This window comes from Lathamus discolor, chromosome 12, assembly GCF_037157495.1.
Source record: "Lathamus discolor isolate bLatDis1 chromosome 12, bLatDis1.hap1, whole genome shotgun sequence".
Taxonomy (NCBI): Eukaryota; Metazoa; Chordata; class Aves; order Psittaciformes; family Psittacidae; genus Lathamus; species Lathamus discolor.
In genome coordinates, this window is record NC_088895.1 from 9,028,772 (window position 1) to 9,049,081 (window position 20,310).

The 20,310-nt window shown below is 49.0% G+C and overlaps 1 protein-coding gene across 1 annotated transcript in view; it reads right to left on the reverse strand.

Annotated features, from left to right (window-relative positions):
• Window positions 1–20,310, reverse strand: part of MMP17 (matrix metallopeptidase 17) — a 61,454-nt gene that overhangs the window by 17,365 nt on the left and 23,779 nt on the right. Inside the window, exons 2-3 of the mRNA XM_065692807.1 lie at window positions 5,163–5,295; window positions 3,248–3,374 (exon numbers count right to left, since the gene is read on the reverse strand). Coding sequence (XP_065548879.1) covers window positions 3,248–3,374; window positions 5,163–5,295 — 260 coding nt within the window. The remainder of the gene's footprint in view (window positions 1–3,247; window positions 3,375–5,162; window positions 5,296–20,310) is intronic.

A 20,310-nucleotide genomic window follows, 5' to 3' on the forward strand; every position in this document is an offset into this window, starting at 1 on the left:
GCATCTCTGCTCTGCTTTTAGAGCTCACCCAGGCAGCAGCACCGCCACGCAGACAAATGAAAGCTGACTTTCACCCAGCTGCTGCCAGCCCTTCACATCCCCCCTGAGTCCCCTCCTTTGCTTGTCCCATCCCAAAGAGCATTTGGGTCCAAGCTGGTTAATAAGCAGAGGCCAGAGATGGCTGATCTGTCCCTGTTTGCTTTTGAGGGGCACCCACAGCAATGCTTATTTTGATTTCTGGGCTCCTTTTTGGGTTTTGTCCTCCCAAAGAGAGAAGTGGAAGAGCGTTAGTATGAGGTTAGATGTATGAGAAATCAATTGTGGTTAATGAAGGCGCTCCTTCACCTTCTGCAGCCCTGAAACCACAGACAAATAAAACAAATGGTAATAACTACCAAACACAGCAGGATTGCCTGATAAACCCAGATTGATCTGGGCTGGGGAGAGAAGAGGGGACCAGTTGAAACGGCGGATGCTCACTGCCTTGCTAAACGTGCTTCTCCATTTGCCCAGAGCCATCCATGGCACGGCAACCCTGCCCTTGTGCTACCCCAGTGCCACAAGAGGAAAGCAGAGGGGATGTTTGCACCCTCCATCACCCCTATCCCAGCACTTTGCACAATACTGAATACTCTGCGGCGACAATCCTTCTCCTGTCCTTTACATGTAGGTAGTGCCAGGCAGCTTCCTGCATCCCAGGAATGGGCACCAATACAGGAGTAATCCACCCTGCAGAGAAGAGGTGGGTGAAATCAGACTTCACAGCCAGTTTCTCAGTCTGTGAGAGGAGCGGCTGCTCCAGGGGTGCTGCTGGAGCATGGTACAGGGGTTACCCTGGCTGCACACCTTTACCCAGTGGTACCTGCCAGCCCTCCACACCTCAGTAAATCCACATCTTGGCTCAGGCAGTGGCACACCTCCAGTGCGGGTGGGCTCAGGCTGCTCACAGCCATGGCGGGCAGTGACTGACAGACACCACTGCTCCCTGTGTTTGCTCCAGCTCCGGCACCCTGTGCTCTGAGCATCACCGTTCTAGACTGCAGCTTTGATGAAGTAGCACCAGGGACTTGTCCTTAACTAAAGGTGGATGAAAGTCAGCTCTGTTGGGCACGAGGCTGAGGTTTCAGCAAGAAGGGAAATGGGAAATGCAGAAAGCTTCAGCGCTTCCCCCTACCCCAGGGAGTTTGAACCGTGCAGAGAGGGGGCATGGCCCTGACGCTGCATTCCCCATGGCTGCAGGAGATGGTGAGCACCTGGGAGGAGATCCTGGCTGTGAACTCCACACCTATGGGGCACAACCAGAGGCAGTAAAGGAAAATGTGCAAAAGGAAAACCAGGCTGCAAACGAGAGGAGGAACTCGCGGCGGGCAGCTCCAGGCACTGATGCCAGCAGAGGGCATCCACAGCTCGCTCCTCCAGCATCCCAGCTCTATCCCACTGCTCCCTCGTCAGCCTACAAAGGACCTGAGTACCTACATACAACGCAGAAAACATAATAATAAAATCCCATGAAAAGAAGATTTATATGCTGTAATATCCTGGAAACTTCCCGTGGAGATGAGGCACAGGAGACCGTGTGTGTCTGATGCTGTACCGGGATGCTGTACTGCGGGCTGTGCAGGGTGCAGCCTGTACTGTTTTGCTCCCTGAGTGATCCAGTCCCACAGGCTGGCTGTACTCAAGGGGAAGAAGAGGAAACCTGAGCAACCTATATGCCTGTATTGCTAAACACTGCCTTCTCCATCAGTGCGGATGCCTGTCCTGAGACCATCCTGTACAGCTCAGCCTTGCTTACATGGTTATTCCAGCCTTTGCAGTTGTTCAAGTTTTTCTTTAATTTTTAAATGCATGGTTTGGTTTTGCTTTTCTTAAAACATTTCACTGACGTGTAAAAGGTAAAACAATGTCTCCATTGGTAGATTTTCACTACGCTTTCAAAAAAGCTATTTTAATCTCAAGTGTTGGGTGTAAATAAATACTATGTTGGAGTTTCTGTAATGATATAGCTTTCTGTTGGCTTATACAACCTCCAGTTATAAAATACAGCCCTTTGTTGAACAAAAGCCAAGATCTTGGGAAGGATCAAAGAATAAAAAGCAGAAACAAGTTTTTTAGGAGATGGATTTTTTTATGTCACATATAAAACCGTCTCAGACCTAACCCCCTTTTTATGGCCATCTTTGCTGCAGCAAAGATGTTGTCCACCAGGACAGTCTGTCCCCATTTCCCTTCCATGCTTTGCTCCAGCCTGGGATTGAGGATGCTATGCCAGGGTTTGTCTCACCCGAAGGGATTTTCTCCTCTGGAATACGAAGTTTATTCCTCTTACCCATCAAGATGGGGCTCAAGAGGGGAACAGCATTACAAGAAGCTGAAGCCAAAGTTGTTTCTTACTGAAGCTGAATTGTGTTTGTCCTTTAGGAAAATAAGGTCTCAGAGGGATGTGCTGGAACATGGACCAAATCCCTGGTAAGGCCACAGTTCAACACGTGTCGACAGCCACAGCCAAGATGAGATTTGTTACTGCAGTGGGAGGTAGACTCGCCCTAGGGACTATGTCAGGATCAGAGAAGCTTATTATTAATAGGGAGATCTCTCCATAGCATCCACATGTGTTTCCAGGATAGTACGAGCACCTTCTGGTGGGACAATCTTTCCTGGAGGAACAATCCCTGCAGCACATGGGCTTTGAGGGAGGAGAAATGAGTCCCAAAAAGCACAGGTGGGACAAGGATCAGCTTGTTTGACAGCCCTGACCTGCAGTGTCTCTGGAAGCTGGACCAGAACTTCTGCATGGCACAGGTTCAGAGCGACCCATGCGCAGTGCTCCCTGCTGTCAAGGCGAATATACTCAGCCCTGGCAAGGACTAGGAGAAAGAAAGTGACTCTATTACCCAGCAAATGCTCCTCCATCTGTGCTGAGCCAAGTCTGTGGCAGCTGCTTGAGAAACTGCAAAGTCCCAATGAGCTCAAGAGAAATGACGCTCTAACCATTGCAGGGCAGCAAAAAGCTTCTAGCTAACCCACGAGCCAAAGCTGCACCATCCCCAGCCAGCAGCCAAGTGGGTCTGAGTCATCCCAAGGCTGGGATCAGCACAAAAAGAGTCAGTTAAATAGTCTGTAGGGTCCTGGGAGCACATGTTTTAACACATCACCTTGAAACTCATCACAAAGCCATGTTTAGCCCAGGTCTGCGAGGAATCGGCCCTTTGCTGCAAGGTTTCAGTGGGGGAAGCTGAATTCCTACCTCCAAGACAAGTTCCTTTTGCTCCACTTGGTGACAGCCTGCACAAATCGCTTCCTCCTGGTCTCAGAGGTGGCGAGGTCGGGCAGAGAGCAGCGAGGGGTCTTCATCAGCTCCAGGGTGGCTTCGTCTAAGGTGAGGAAAAACCCATAAACTCAAAGGAATGGTGCGTTATTATGTCCTGTAGGGAGATGGGAAGTGAAGCGCTAAGGATTCAGCAGCAGAGCAAAAGGCAATGCCCAAGAGCCTGCCGGGGCACAGCACGGGCTCCAGCATCACTTGTGGTGACACCATGGAGCACCCACCACCAGCAGCAACTCCTGCTGAAAGCCCGTTCCTTCATACACCCACCAACTGGGGCTGCCAGGAGGTGACACCCATGGCTGGGGGTTCGGCACTCGCTCTGCCATTAGTGTCAATGGACAGTTAGTGATCCCAGGAGAAAACACAGCAAGTTCTCTCTTGTTTGATGGGTCTCAGAAACTCGTGTGGAAACCACCAATGGCCAGATTGGGTTCTAGTTAAGAAAACACTTTTTTAATTACTCTGTTTTGTCCTCTCACTGAATTTCCCATTAGTCCTCTGGCAAAGCAGAGACACATTCACATGTAGTTCACCTGTCTCTCTATTCAGCTAGGAGCTCATACTCGTTCTTGTTCATTTTTATAAGTGAATGAAAGCTTAAAGCCCCTATTCTCAACTGCTGAAACAGATGAGTTGTTGCATTCACCCATTCTCTGCACTGGCTTTACCCCTTTAACACTGTTTTCAGACACAAACCACATCCGTGACCTGCCCAGGGCAGCCCCTCAGGCCTGTTCCAAACACCCCTTCCAGGACTGAAAACGCAAATGCATCTGTAAAGCCATCCTTGCTCCTGGGCCTGCTGCAGCTTGTGGTAAGGTGGAAGAGACATAACTTCACAGGCTCAGTTAAGAGCAGAGCGAAAGCCCCATTGATGGGATGCAGACAGTGCCTGTGAAGTGGCAGCTGCTCTGGGGGACCAGTGGAGGGCTGGTGGGGTGTTGGGATGGATGGATGGACAGCAGCCCCTCTAATAGGAACTTCCCCTTAATCCTGTTCCAAGCAGCGGAAGCAAGCTGGCCCCCAGCAAGGGGTCACAGCCGTGTGTCAGGGAAGAGAGGAGAGCAAACAGGCACCCTTCTGACAGCCAGGATAATGCTGGCTTTCTCCTCCCCTCAATGAGGACATTGATAGGAGTGACCTCAGCCAGCTGGGGAACTTGTGTTGCTTGATCCTGGCCTTGGACTGCTCCCTCCCAGCCACCACAGCAGGCAGAAGCACTCATTGCCTTGTGCCTGCTGGCTGATGGAGCTGGTGACGGGCTCTTATCTGGCCACAGGAGATGGGGGGCTGGCCAGGGAGCCAGCTCTGCAGGCACTTTATGGCTCTGCATATCATGGGCAGGAGTGAGCAGCGCTGGGGTGATGTAACAGCCTCTTCCTCCCTCCCCTGCGCTGTGCCACAGCAGCAAAGAAACCAGAATATCTATATATACAAATTGGGAGGCTTAATCAGGATTTTTGTTGAATTCAATTCGATGCTACAGTGAAGGCTTTGAACAGGACACCCTATCAGCTATCAGCCTTAGTTTCTCTGTCTTTTGTTATCTTTCAACACACCAAGAGCTATTTTAAGCACAACGGGATCCCCAGGGTGTGTGGGTCTGGTGAAATAATTGCTTGCCTCAGGTTCTTGAAAGCACAAGGCAACAAAGCACCTGAGCCATGTAATTACTCTTACAGCTGCAAACTGGGCTGTATGTTACACCCGCGTGAGCTTCTCCTGGAGATGATGCTACTCCACAACTCAGTGCCAAGTCTCCTTGTCCAGACCTGCAAGGAGCTGTCCCTGCATCCCTCTGCATCAAAGAGAGGAAGGACCATGAGCCACTGACCTAGGACTCCTGTCGCCTCGAGCCCCCCGAACCTCTGCATGGCAGTGATGGCCTTGGTGAGCTCCTCCTGCGTCTGCAGTCGTCCTGTGACGGGATCCGGAGGGGGTAGATACCCAAATTTTGTCAGCCAGTCCTGTGAAAGAAAGAGAATGGGGGTGAGAAAAGGAAGGGAAGGGGATACAGACACAGGGAAAGATGCTCCTGTCTGTTCTGATTGGAAGTGCTTTTCCCATTTATGTGTTTATACCCAGCTTCCCCATGGAACTGCATGGTCTCTGCTAACGAATGGGCAGATCAGTTCACATCAATACTGGGATCTGGCGACCCTCGCGCATTCCAAGGGTGACATCCAATTTCCCCACACAGCTGCAGACCACCTCTGATGGCAGCGCAGCCCCAGCCCTTGGGTCACACAGGAGCCTTTGTTTCTCTCTGCACACGGGCAGGTCTGACTGGAGACCGGCTGGAGCGAGGGGAGGAAAACTGCCCATGACAGGGGCCAGGCGATGCCACCTCCCTCGGGATCCCACTTTGCGTCCTAGCCCACAGGGGTCCTGGGGGTGGTGCCCTGCTCTGATGGAGGAACCCCTCTGACCACGAGTGCTGGGCTTTGAGCTTTCTGCTGTACCCCACAGGCACCACAGTAAGGTCCCGTAAGGGGTGAGAGGAGGGGACCCTGTCAGCACAGGGAACACCTCCATGACCAAGCCATGACCCTCTGCAAGTCCCCTCATGTCCCCACGCCAGCATGAGGGCTGTGCCTGCTCTACAGGTCCTTTCAGCCAATGTGCTGCAATGCTTTCACCCTGCTGTGGCATTAATTGAACTGCTGTGACCTCCGGCTGCTTTCTAATCCACACATGGCTGGGGTCGATGAGCTCTGGGGATGCAGTGCATCAAGGATGCAAAGAGCTTGGCAGCAAAAGCTCCCTTCACCCAGTGGAGACAAGCTGGGACACAGGGTTAGGAACATTCCTGCAGTCCAAGACCCCTCCATGCACCCTGATGGGTTGAGATTGGCAGCTGGACTTGATGTTAAAGGTCTTTTCCAACCTAAAACGATTCTATGAGGGTGGTTTATTCTACCTTGACCTTCACAGCACTGGGGTTTTGATTGGGAACAAACCCAATCACCAAGTCTCCAACCCCTATCTGAGCCACGCAGCCACCCAAGACGCGAGGCAGATGACCTCAGCATCGACACAAAATTGAGCCCAGCCCTCTGCAGAAAAACACAACACGCCAAGGTGCTTCCTTGGAGGCCACCATGTGTGGGGGGACCTTGGCTTGGTCCCTTCCCACCAGTTCCCTGGCAACGAGCACTGCAGCTGCAAAGTCTCAGCTTCCAGGAACCTAAACACAGCCCCAACAAGAGCCAACGGTTTCCCAGGGGTTGCCGTCACCCTTCCACCACTGCAGGGAGGGACATGGGGACAGGGAGCATGAGAAAACCCTGCAACAGCCTTCCCCTCAAATCTGCTCAGTGACGAAAGTCATTCCTGGTGATGGATGGCCCTCAGCTTAAAACTGATGAAGAAAATGCCAAAGATCTCCTTCTTACACCCACTTTTTAAATGTCTGGCAAATCATCTTCCTAAATCCTTTCTCACCTTCCTTCTCACTCCCCTCCCCTACCTCAATGGAAGGATCAGTGAAGAATAATAATGCCGCATGCAGGGAAAGCCACAAACACCTGCCCTCTATTTTGTCTGCCTCTATCAAGGAAGCATTGATCTGAGCCTCTTGAAGAGTGATAATAATCTGGACTTGCACCGTGGTCAATACACCGCAAATATGTTGGAGTCAGAATAGTGCCACAAGTCAGTACCTGCTTATCACTAGAGGTTGAATGTCTCACGGCTTGGTGTTCCCTGAATGCCACAGCATCCCCAGTGCCAATCTGGCAAGCCACATGGAATGACTTCACACTTACAGAGCTTTATGGCAGATCTCCCCACGCTTGGTGTGGTCCTCCATTGGGGAGCATGTTCTCCTGTGCCAGGTTTCTCACCAGCAATTCACTTTGCTCCTCACCCTCCTTCATAGTTGCCTTATTTCAGTGGGATGCTGTGCTATTACAGCCAGAAAAAGCAGCTTATCAATGAGGCCATTTCTCATTGCTTAATGCAACAACATCAACCACCAACTTGCTAAGAGCACATTAGTATCGTTCCAACCTTCCCTCAACATAAGGCTGAAGGACAGGCCAAGCGCTCCTTCCCCTTCTACGCGCTCCTATTTGTCTCTTTTCATAGCAAAAGCATTTGTGACAGGAATTAGAGGTACAATTCACCCCTGATTGTCTGTGAGAAATCAGCTGTGGCATGGAGCTCGGCAGCTGGCCCATCGGCTGCTGGGGATGGTGGAGTTTAATTTGGTTGCTTCCCTGGCCATGGAGACAGTGTCATTTATCCTCTGACAACAACAGGGATGCTGCTGCGCTGGAGATGGACACAACTGAGCTTTGCCCAGGCTCTCCTGAAGAAGGAGGTAGCAGCAAAAGGCTGGGGAAAGTAATGGCACGGTGAGGTCCAGCAAAGTCCTAATCATCATCTCTTGTTCTTAACCAAAAGGGACAGAAACAGGACAGACACAAGTGGGCAGCCCAGAGCTGGATGGGACAAAAAGCCAGATAGCACAAATCCTCCACCTGATCTCCCTTGCAAGCCCTGATTTTCCTGCATGTGATTTTTCATCTGGACCATCGTTTGTCATGCCTTACTCAGGTTCTCCATAGTTTTATAGACCTCTGTGGTATCACTCTCATTCATCTCTTTTCCCATGCACAGGTTCTGGCCGGTTTCCTCTCTTGTAAGCAAAGCTGATCCATAATATTGAACTTTCACATTCCACCTTTGCTGTGGCAGAAAATTTCATTAGGGAAATGCAGCTGGACTTGGAGATGAGGAAAAGCAGCAGGAACTGTCTGGCTACTAATCTGTGTGCCCTGTGAAAGCCCTTCAGATATTTTCTCGCCCTGAATTAGGACAAAAGCTAAACGTATAAACTTCCAGAAATGGAAAATAGGAAAACATTTTCCACTGAGATAACTTCCACTCGTTCCCTTCTTATTGCCACTTCTTTTTTTAATAAAAAAAAGGGTTTTTTTGCCAACTCTCATTAGCTTAAAATGCTTAAATGAAATAGTGATTGGAGCCGAATGCTAAAATTCTTTGAACATATTTCTTGCCTGAGTTGGCACGATAAAAAGTTTTCCTTAAAAATATGCTGTGCTAAATGAATTGCCCTAATCCCAGGAGGAGATTCAGCTTCCGCAGCTCCCTATTTTAAAAGGAAAAAAATTGCTTCATCACAAAATTCAGATTGAGCCAATGACCTGACCATCTTCCAGCTCCAAGATGAGCTGGGAAAGAGCAAGGCTGCATTACATGACTCATGCTACGGGCCAGGATATGTACCTCGGTCTGGGGCTCAGGGGATCACAGCCCACTTTTTGTGGGAATCACCTCATTGTGCCTCTGGCCTCCAATTTCTCATCTATAAAATACTTGTAATGGTATTTCCTGGTCTTCCATCTACTTGTCCTGCTCACTCTGAACTCTTTAGAGCAGCCTAACCCCTGCTCTGCTTAACCCCAACTGTGGGGGGGCTCCTAGGCTGGACCCAGCCAATGTGTTTCACTGCCATCACCAAAAGTGGACCCACACAATGAACTTCTCTAGTGCTGGGAGTTAAGAAAGATGGGCTTGAGGAAAGTTTCAGGGACTGAGCAAAGCCCATGAGGAATCCTCTGATCCAGCTCCACTACTGAGCAACACAGAATGAAAGGTTTCCCACTGTGCTCAGGGTCAGGACAAAAACAAGAGAGAAAGAAGAACTGCACCGCCTGGCAAAAGCATTCGAAGACACCCATCCATCTGCACCTCCCTTCCTTTGCACCACATAAACACAGCTGCCAGCAAGAGCCCTCACGCTGCTGAGCGCTCCCATCCCACTGCGGGTGGTACCCAATAAAGGAGGTCTTAAAGTAACTGCTTCAAAGCAGTTTTCCTTTGATAAGGAACTATGTTAACAGTGATGCAGCGGCATCGCTCCTCCACAGGACCACTCTGTGCATGCGTCTGAAGACAGATTGCTCACTTGGTTGATGAAAAATAAGCTGTATTGTTTTATTTCTTGTCTGTGTTCCCATACTGTTGCGGCACAGTATAATGGGGAAAAGCCTACTTCTTGCCTTAAAAAATGGTTCACAGAATCCAAACTGCAGAAGTTTGTGCACTTTTTTCTCTTTTGCAGAAGGCATAAAGTGAGGAAAAATAGCAATGAAGTCCTCCCATCTGCAAACAAACCCTGCTTATATGCTGGACTTATTCAAACTCCATAACCCACTTGTACGGAATACCAGGAGGCAACACTGCTGTGGCAGCAGCCAGGGACTGGGGCTTTCCAGAGCAAAACGCTGGCTGCAGCAGCAGTGAAGCCTCTGGTACCACTTATGCAGGGCCAATTTTCAGATTAAAATGGCAATTTTATTTCTTTCATCAATCCGCTTCCTTTGTATCAATACCCTTTTGTCCTAGAACCTACTTATCTGCTTCACTTTAAAATAGATCTAGGTATTGTCCCTCTTTTAGGGGGAGATTTATGAGCTCTGCAGGTTTGCTTTTACAAATATTAATATTATATAAGCTGATGGGCTTATTCAACTGCCACAGGCGAGAAACAGGCTCAGTCAGCAAGTTTTCTTCCTGAGGATTTCTTTTTAAGAGTCGTAGGCTGGTGTTTACAGGAAGACAAACTAGTTCAGGATAACAAGGAGAGGATAAACAGGATAAACGGCAAAACAGAAATCAGAATAAGCAGAAAAACTCGACCCAAGCCAGTTCCATGCTTCTGCCTGCTCCTGTATTATTATAATGACCATGCTTTTAAAGTTTAGCCCCTAAAAACAGGGTCTTTATCTTTTTTTTAACCCTCAAGGTTGCATAAATATACAGGGGTAAAATACAGCCTTAATCCTGCAGTTTGCAGCACTCCCTTTGCTCAGAGGTGTAGATAGCTATTCCCAGTTTACCCAGCACATTGCCAAGTGGAGAGAAAAGCAGAGCTTTACTCCTAGTTGCTCGCTCCTCTGCAGATCCCTGTCCTGGACCCTGAGCTTTGCACCAGCATCCCAGACTCACAGACTGGCTCCATTCCCGTCCACCAATGCTGTGTTTGAATTCCTGTCCCTGTTGACAGGGGTGCAAGCAGCACCCACAGCACCCTGCCTAAGGACTGCTGGTAGTGACACCCATGGGCACCTCTCCCTGCTCCATGATACTGGTGCTGCTCCAGACACTTCTTTGCAGCAAGGAGCTGCACTTGCAGTGATCTGCAACAGTCCTCCAGAGACTCTTGGGCATTCATGGAGAGGATGCTGGTATATCCAAATTCCCACATTTTCAGGGCAGTTCAAAGCTTGAGCAGAAGCGCTTTTTTATTCAAAAGGTCTGTGTCATTAATATCCCCTGAAAAGCTTTACCAAGCTGCACCTTTGCTCATTAATCAAGCTGCAAGTTGCTTTTATTCGTATGAAAAGGTTCCTGTCATGGCTGAGAAGCTAAACCCAAACCTGACCTGACCTGCCCTTGGCTTTCCAGCAGGGCAGCTCCAGTGATGTCCCTTCCCACTGTGCCCAATGTTCCTGGCTGCAGCAGGAGCACAAAGCACCCCAGCGCCCTGCCCTCCATCCCAGATAACCACAGAGAAACAGGCTTTGTTTTTGTACAGTCACCCACCAGGGAAAGACCTTTGCAAGCTCCCTTTCCTGCTAGAAGTCCCTTTATACCCTGGGTGCAGCCGTGCTTCACACACACAGGGGAAGAAAATCCAAGCAAACTATTCACACAATTAATGACCCAGATTGCTAAAAATAAGGCCACAACTCAAACATCTGGAACTAATTTCCAAATTACGCTTTGCTTTATCTCGGCAGCTACCATTAAAAACAGGCTGGAAGCTTACAAAATAAATAAGAGAAGAGAAGGCACCACCAGCAGCAGCTCGATGAAAGGGAAATTGCTTTTGGCTCTTTGACTTTTACTCCCAAGTTTTCAAAGGTTTACAGTATTAACATTTTTACACTCATTTTCCCCGAGATCAAACGACCTCAGGAACAACTCCCGTTAATTACAGCAACACATATGGCGCTGCGACGCTCCGAGGGCAATGTAAAGGCCTCCGGGCCACGCAAAGCCAGTAATTCCCTTCCGAAGGTTGCCACGCACCTCTCTAATGAGCTATTGCTCGCACGGAATCAGCTGATTAATTCATTAGCAGAACAAACTGCAGTCTGGATTACAACAAGGGTTTTGGTGGATGCCACCGCTGAACTGCAGGACTGGTTTCATTAGCCTGCGCCGGAGGAGTTGCTTGAATCCAAACAGGCATTTAATTCCAGTGAACGCTGTTCACAGAATCCAGGGTAGAAGTTAATGCAGCTGCTAACGATTTCCTCCCCCTCCTCCTCGCTTTAGATGTTCAATTAGGTTAACAACAGCAGCGTCACAAAAGGCCACAATCTAAAAGTCCTGAAGACAACAGGTCCCCTGGCAAGGGATAGATCAAACCATTTGGTGACATTGGACCTGGGACATCTGGATCATTAAGGATCCAGTGGAGAGAGCACCTCTGCTCCAGCACGGCTCTCTTTCCAGCCAGCAACTGGATGTCAATTTGGCTGCCTGCAGGTCTTGGCAGACGTGACAAGGTCTTTCCTCCAGCCTCGAGCACTTGTTCGTAGTGCTCTGCTCACATTACCACTCTCCTGGGTGCTGGGGATGATGTCCTCCACCAGGCAAGGTGATTTAGAAGCAAACTTCAAGCCCTCCATGGTAGATGTTACACAAGGTCTAAGCATCTCTTTGGTTGGAAGGGTACCAAGAGCTTCCCCAGAAACACAGAGTTAATCAAGAGATGTTGTAGAATCAGAAAGGAATTCTCTGCAGACCACAGAAACAGCCTTTTCAACCTCTTTGAACTGAAGATCAAAGCACCAATTCCCACCCATAGCAGGCAGGCAGAACAGCGTAGCGCAGAACAATGTTTGCTATAGCTGGTTTAGGTTTCTTTCCAGGGTGAGAAAAAGTGACAAAACACATAAACAAGGTACAGTTTATCCTGCATTTGCAACATAAATGTGTATTTTTCTTGGTGGAGGTTTAATAGAAGAGGGCTTTAGGGAGGCCTTCAATCACGGGATGTTTCTCAGTGCATCCTAAAAATTTCCACTCAAAGGCAATAAATGATGCAAACAAAATTGTGTGTAATTGAAGCTCCACATGACCACCAAAAAGGAGTTTCAATGGGAATAGGTTTTCTTTTTAAATCAGCCCTACTTTTGCATAATGCTGCCTGTTGTGGTGAAGTATCCTTTGTCATCACTGACTTATTTAGGAAGGAAAAGAAGAAAGTCCTGGTGTATAATAGTCTGTTGAACTGTAATGGGAAGTTAGGTAAATGATCGAATTAGCATTCTTTTATCTTGCTGCAAAAATAGCTCTAACCCATGTAACTCATTGCTTAACATGGTTTATGAAAATCAACCTGCTCCTTTGTACAGAGGCTCTCACCTGGCAGCACTGCATCCTGGTGATGGATGCCACCAGCCAGACCCTGTGCTGAACAGCGCCTATGGGTCTTTGGCTCTCCCTGCATATCCCATCCCTGCCTACTACAAAGAAAAGTGCCATTGTTTGCACTAAAATTAAAGATATGATGAGTTTTCATCTTCTGGTTGGCCCAGAGGCTGGTAACATCGCCATGGGGATTCTAAACCACCCCAATACTCTACCCCATTGAGAAGCACAGTAAGGTAGCACCACCATGGGGGTTCTAAACCACCCCAATACTCTATCCCATTGAGAAGCACAGTAAGTAATTACCATTGCAACATATGGCACATAAATACCAGCAGCAGAGTTTGGATGTGCTTTAAAATCTACTTTAGACCATCTGTGCTGCTGGTACCCAGGCTATGCCCAGCTTCATCTGCTTCATGGAGGGTGGTGGCTGTTGGATTAATTCAAAGGCTCACTTCAGTTCTGTTTATGCAGGATGAACCAGAATATGGCCTTGACAGACAAGTCCAGGTAGGACAGACAGTGACTAAGCAGGTATAAGAAAAAGCCCAGCTCCAGCATGAGAGATGGAGCAACTGGCATCCATAAGACCTGCCACCCACCACTCCTGAACCAGCTGCAAATGATGATCTTCAGCCTTCACAGCTCACACAAAGCCCCAGGACAGGCATTTCTCCTACGCACCAGCTCCAGAAGCACCTAGAGCCAGGGAGCAAATCCCCCTGGCACCCACCTTCCCCATCAGCATCACCCTGAGCACGCCCGCAGGTACAACTGGATCAAATCTAATGTCAGACCAGGTGACAGGGTTAAATTAAATGTTACCAGATACAGCACTGACAGCATTTGTAAGCCCAGAGCTCTCCTCCCCGTGTACCCGGCTGCTGTCCACACGTAGCCAAAGAGATTTCCCTGCTCAACACAGTGCAATAAATCACAGAGAGAGGTTGCCTCATCCCTGAAATCACATCCTCTCTATGAGGAAAAATCAAAGCTAAAACTGTGTGAATTCAGGGATTTCTGGGCACAGGACATGGGAATGTCTGTGGGTTCTTGGATGGTTTTGCACAAGGATTCACTGGAGTCCAGCGTTGCCGGGGGCTGCTATGAGCAGAGCCAGCTGGACAGTGCTCCTCAGGAAACATCTGCTGGAGATGGATGGAGGGAACAGACTGTGCCTTGACCCTCCTCTCCCAGCGCTGCTCCACCCCTCTTCATCCATACAGCAGGAGCGCGGGCAGGGAGGCGAGCTGCTGTGCCCCTTGCACAGGAGGAATCCCACATCAGGAGGCTCCCCAAGGCCTCTCTACCATGGGAGCTGAGCCTCCTGCTCCACATGCAGAGGGGAGGCTCTGTGAGATGGGCTCTCCAGGGATTTGGTTCATCCCAGCACACAGATGTTTGGACATTTCTTGAGGCTCTGAAGTCTCCAGTGTGGGGCTGTTGACATCACCCAAGGAGACGAGGCAGAGAACTTCCAAACACTCCCATCTTCCAGCTGGATCAGGACCAAGATGAACAAGAAAATGATGAATTCTCTCAAAAGAAGTACAAATGGCTCTTTACCAAAGTGAGATTACGCAGCAAGGCTCTCCTAAGGGGCAAGGTGCTGGTTTTGCTTAATGAGCCTGTCCATCTCATTGGACCCGAACAGCACGTTTGCCCATGTACATAGTGGAAGTCAATGACACGTTGAGAACACAATGGCATTAATCTATAGTCTCTCCTGGTCTCGTGGAGATGAGCTCCTACTCTTTTGCTTTCAGTCATTAAACAAACCACGTCTGACAGATAACTGAACAGACTGCTATACATCAAAACAAATCTCTTGCTAACTCCTATTATTGGATCTTTAATTAGGACAGCATCTTCTCCAGGATGGACTCCAGACCTGCAGCATGACCCCTAACACCACAGTTTGCCTTGGCCAGTCCATGCCCTCACTCACAACTCTCAGCCTCCACCCTTGGCTGCAGAGTTGAAGCTTCAGCATGGCTTAACTGTTTGCCTGCTTACAGCAGCCGACAACATTTTACCTTAATAAATCAGCTCAGCTGCACGTCTCCCCTCCACTCATTAGCTCAGAGATCAGTGGCTTTCTTCCTCTCCCTTGTAGCACCATGCTTCCCTCCAGCTAGATAGGGCTGGTTTTCAAGATAACCTCAGGACACAGTCTGCCTGTTTAAATATGCTCACAGTGTGGCCCAACATCCCTTTCAGGAGACTGCAGAAATTCTCCAGTCCTCTCTGAACTGGGAATTCAAATGCTGTTATCGCCATGCTCTCTGCTAGGACTGGTCCAAGGGCTGCAAACAACAGCCGCAGTCCCTGTGTTTACTCCAGCAGCTTTTAGATCAGGTCTTAGCTGCATCTTCCCATTTAGTTTTTAGCAATGAAGGTATTGTGATGTTAAGAAGCCCACAAATCAGAAGCTGTCCTGGGGTGTGAAATAGAGCATCCATTTGGGAGAAAATTACGCCCCACTTATTGTCTCCTGTCCCAGGATCTATGTGACTGCAGGAACAACGTATTTGCTACCTGTTTGGCTTTGCTGCTTCCCCCAGTCTCTTTAAAACAGTGGTATTACAATGAGCTTTTCTTGTTGACAGGCGCTTTCTATTAGCTGTACAAGTGTCTTGAACAATTATTGATGCTGTGGGCAGCTGTCAAACAACGAAAAAAGAAGCCTTCTGTTTGCAAGCCAGGCTATTAAACCAAAGGAAGCAATAATATTACAATTGTCAGGGGACCAGCCCTCAGGTGCAAACACTGGGAACTCTGCAGAAGTACTTCAGGAGCACCCCACAGGCTGTACAAGCTGCAAGGAGTTACCCACTGAACAGCAGCAGATTCCGATAAAAAGAAGCCTGCATCACCACAAAGTGTTGGGCAATTCGCAAAGCATGACAAAAACTCCTGAATTATTCAAGCAAGCTAACTGGAATGAATAATTTAACCTGCTCTGACTAGTCCAGGGCTTTTTCCTGTGGCTACCAGGATGACTTTACTTTCAGTGAGAGCTGGTGTTAATCACGACCTGGGACCAAAGCGGTTCTGCAGAAAACAACCAGAACAAAGCAGAAACCAAACGAAACCACAGACTGTGCTCCTCCCCAGAGGGATCCAAGTACCTGAGTTTGGCAAACGAGCTGAACACAGAACTGGTTTTTACCAGCACTCCCCCTGCCCAAATGCTTGTTTAAATCATAAGAAATCTGCACAGCTTTACACCCTGTGATCTCCTTAGGCATGCCAAGCTGTACAGAATTAATGCAGTATCACTTGTGTATGTACCAAACCACCACCACAACTGAGCAAACAGCAATAACTAGCTCCCACACAAGAGTGAGAGCCAAGGATGCATGTCCCAAGCCCTCCTCCTGCCAAGGACCCATGCATCCCTCCAGCTGTGCACAGCTGACATCCCCCCTGCAAACCACCCACTGCTCCTCCCCAGGAACACCAGGTCCACTGCTGGCACCCACAGCTCTGCCACACGGAAGAACAGGCGGAGAGCAGAGTTTTTGCAATGATTTATCTGACAGAGACATGGGTACAGGCTATGGCTTGTGCATGTGCTACCGGCTTTGCTCGCCCTTGCTCACCCCCTGCCAGCTGCTTCCAGGCACACGGATTCTTCCCGGTTAAGTGCACACTGATGGGATATTGGAGAAGTAGAGGTTTTCTGCTTCCTTGCTAGGAGAGAGGCTGCTGTTTGTAACACAGCTCTTTCCTCCCCTGCCAGGACTGCAGCTCCACTGGGGAGCTACTCAGTGCTCCCTCCGAGCGCACACGCTGCTGGTGATCAGCACACAACTGTTCTTCTTCACATGCGTAACACAGGGAAAACTCCTGCATCACTTTCACATGCCCCTTTCACTCCATGGCTGCTATGGGGAGCATCTTCTTAGCACAGGTCCTGTTTTACCAATGGGGAAACTGAGGCAGGGGCAGTAAAAGGAAATGAGCGATGGGGCATTGCAGCAGCGCATAACTCTACTTCGCAGATGGTGCAAGGGGCTCTTGTCTGCTGTTCCCACACTAGCCATCCCCGGGCTGTGGGAACCCCCAGATGAAGGATATTGCCTGTGTCCTACTCAGGTAGTTCAGAGGAAAACAAGATCCAAACCCCACATCCCACTTGCAGCAATGAGAACTTCCATCCGCCCAGCACTCATCATAATGTGATGGAAACATCCTCAGAAAGCCCCACTGGCTTTGGAGTATTTCACCGCCTTGGCCAGCCAGATCCAAACCAAAGCAAGCCCGAGTGTCCCTGGCTGAAATACTACCCGCAAGTTGCCCGTTTTGAAAATCTCCCATTTTGCCCAAATCTCCCAGTTTTCCAGATGCTGCTGTGCTTAGGGCAGCTCAGGACTGTGTACCTGAGGGAGAGGGAAGCTGTGTGCAGCCAGCACAGTGATCCGGCAGGCTGCAGCAAAGGAGCTTCAACCCTAACCCTTCTACAATCCATTGAGCACAGGCATTTCAGGTGCTCGAGATCATCTCCAGGCTCCTGTAAATGGGGTGGAAGCCAGGGGGCTTCAAGGAAGAACCAGGGAAAGGGGCTCCTCATTCTAACAGTGGTCCCCAAAACCAAGGCCTGGTAAGGGGAACCAGGCTTGGTTCAGTGTCACTCATGGACAACTAAATACCTAATCAGGAGTCCTTGTTCCAAGCTCTGGACCAGGAGCAACAAGAAGGTGCCTGCTGTGACTGATGGCACCAGCTGCAGCAGCCATTCAGTCAGAGGGGATGCTTTATGTACAGGCTGCAGACAATAAATAGTATTTGGGTGGCTTTTAATGTTCCCTTGAAGAACATGGGTACAAAGTGTTGCTGTGACTCATGTCTTTTTGAAAGGAAAGGGGACCAGGCAGCCATGTGCTGAAGGATGGGCTGTCCTGATGTACCCCCACACTGCTTCGAATAACCCCAGCAGGAGGCTGGTACCCAGCAGCACCAGCATCCCTGGGGCACCTACCAGTCACCCCAACCCCAGGTTTCTGCTGGGTGGCTCGATGCCATGTGCCCGTGGCCACAGGGTCCCTCTGCTGCCATCTTCTCACCAGCCTAAAGACCTCAAACCCCTGTTCATGTGGGTTTGGACGGGTGGGGGGCAGCAGCACCCTGAAGCCATTAGGCAGGAATAAGCCTTTTCCCAATACAATGGCCACCCGCACGACCACCGCTGCCTGCAGCGCCTCGGTTCCAACCCTGATCTTAATTACAGCAGCAGCAATTCACTCACTGCGGTCCTGATCGCAGGAATGTGGGATGTGCAAATTAAAGCCAGTGCCTGTGATTTTACACATCAAAAGCCACTCCAGGCTTGTGATAAAGGAGCCCACCCTCCCCACCGCCCTCCAGCCTGCATCTCTGCACATCCCCTTCCCAGCATGGCTGGCAACAGGCACAGTTATGCACAAAGATCATCCCTCCCCCACTGGGCAGCAAATGATGAGATAAAAAGATCATAAAACTTACATCTTTGAAAAAGCTTTAATGGGAAAATATCCCCAATCTTCTGTGGCCTCTCTGTGGTGTTGATACAGCCCCACACAGCTGGAGGCATCCTTCACCTTTCTACATGTGAACAGCCTGACTTTATACACCTATTAGATCGATTTGCAGCACAGACAAATATTGAGATTAAGGTGTTCCAGCTTCCCAGTCACACACCCCATACTGAGACCCAGGTAGAAGGATCCCATCCAACCTCCCCACCCACTGCTGGTCTCAGCCCTCAGTCACACTCCCTTGGCTTGTTTTGCCTTGCACAGTAACCTGTATGGCATAAGCAGCAAAGGAAGACAGACTTTTTTATCTTATTGAATCTGAGCTAAAAGTATGTCTGTGAGGTCTGGGGGTGTTGGTGGCCATGGCAGAATGAGGCAGATGGCTCCATTATGGGCAGACACTGCTCTGCTCAGGAATTTATGCAGAAATTCATCCCCTGGCTCCTTCCTGAGACCTATTCTAGCAGGAACAACGCAGACTAGGTTTTGATACCAATCAAACTCATTAAATGGAAAGGTCTAACATTCCTACATAAGCAAAATATGAAATGCAGAGAAACTCTTGGAACAAGCAAGCCATCCTGCACAGCAGAGCTGAAATCCATCTGGTAAATTGGATACACTTACTCACACCAGGTTTGTTTTGCCTTTTGTTCTCCTCAGGACTCATATATTTTGACTTCTTCAGCTTCACGGCACAAGCTCTGTCAACACGTTTGATTGAAAACGTCAAAGTGACCATCTGAATCACATCATGAGCAGAATCGCTCTCTGTGGCACCAGGATGGCTCTTCGTCAGAGGCAGAGACATGCCCTGGCATGCTGAGCGGGCTGCCATTCTCTTTGGCCATATATGTGTATATATATATATATATATGTATATATATATACACATCAAGTACCGTTTGTTAACTACATGGAAGCCAGCCTTCCAGGCCTGCTCTCTCCTGCCCTAAAGACCACAAGAACAATTTAATCTCCTGCTGAACCTTGTGCAGAAAGGTAACCGGCATCATCCTACCACTGCAGAGTCTATAGGTGATGCTGGTTGGAGTAGAGAAAATGCCCCCAGTTTGCTGACACGTCGATTACCAAAGCTCATAAGGCCGGGCAATACCCCAGCAAGAGCCAAATGCCTTCCCACAGGGTGAGGAGCCACACATGGCTGCCCCTGCGGCACCCTGGGGCTCAAGGACTCAGAGCAGTGATGTTACAACAGACACTGTTATGGAGAAAGGCAAACAAAGCCTGCCACAAAGGTAGAAGGCAACAGGGCATGTATGTTGCTGAAGGGACTAAGGGAAAGCATCAGGTTCTGCTGACTGCATTGCTTAGGGTTTTGCCTCAAGTATGCAACAAGCTTCAGAAATGCAGGTGACAAGGTGTTTTTTCATAAAGAGCAAGGTGAATCCTTGTTCCTCCTGACCAACCTGCATGGTTTGCTTGGGAAAGGAAGGATGCTGCTGTGCTCAAATAGCAGTGAGCACAAGAGAGCTATAAAAATATCAGTAAATAAGTGTTATTCTCTGTTCGACACAGGGAACAAAACAATTTGATCCTTCCAGACACCTGCAGCCTTCTGTAGCTCCAGCCTGCCTTTTAAAGGTTGTTTTGGGGTACATCTAGCCTGGAGAATGCAAAGGTAGCACAGAGAGCCTTCAAACAGCTTTAAGCAGGGTAGATGCTGAGACCTGACTAGCTGTGATAAGACAGTAGCTTTGTTTTGTTAGGGTTTGGTGTTTTATTTTCCTTTTCTCTACATCCTACAGCCACCACTGTAAACATTATCCTTCATTTTCTTCCATAGCAAGGACACAGACATCTCGGTGCAAGCAGATCTGCTGCTGCTGTGCAATTAACCCACTTCAGCAGACAGCTGTCCCCAAGCAAAACTACAGAGCAGCCACACGGGTAGGACACAGCCTCTTCCTCAAAGGGATGTAACTTTGAAAGCATGATTAGGCCAATTTCAGCCATCAAGCTATTAAAGTGAGTTAATCTTGTTCTTGGTAAAATAAACACAGAAATCAACATGTAAATCCCTAA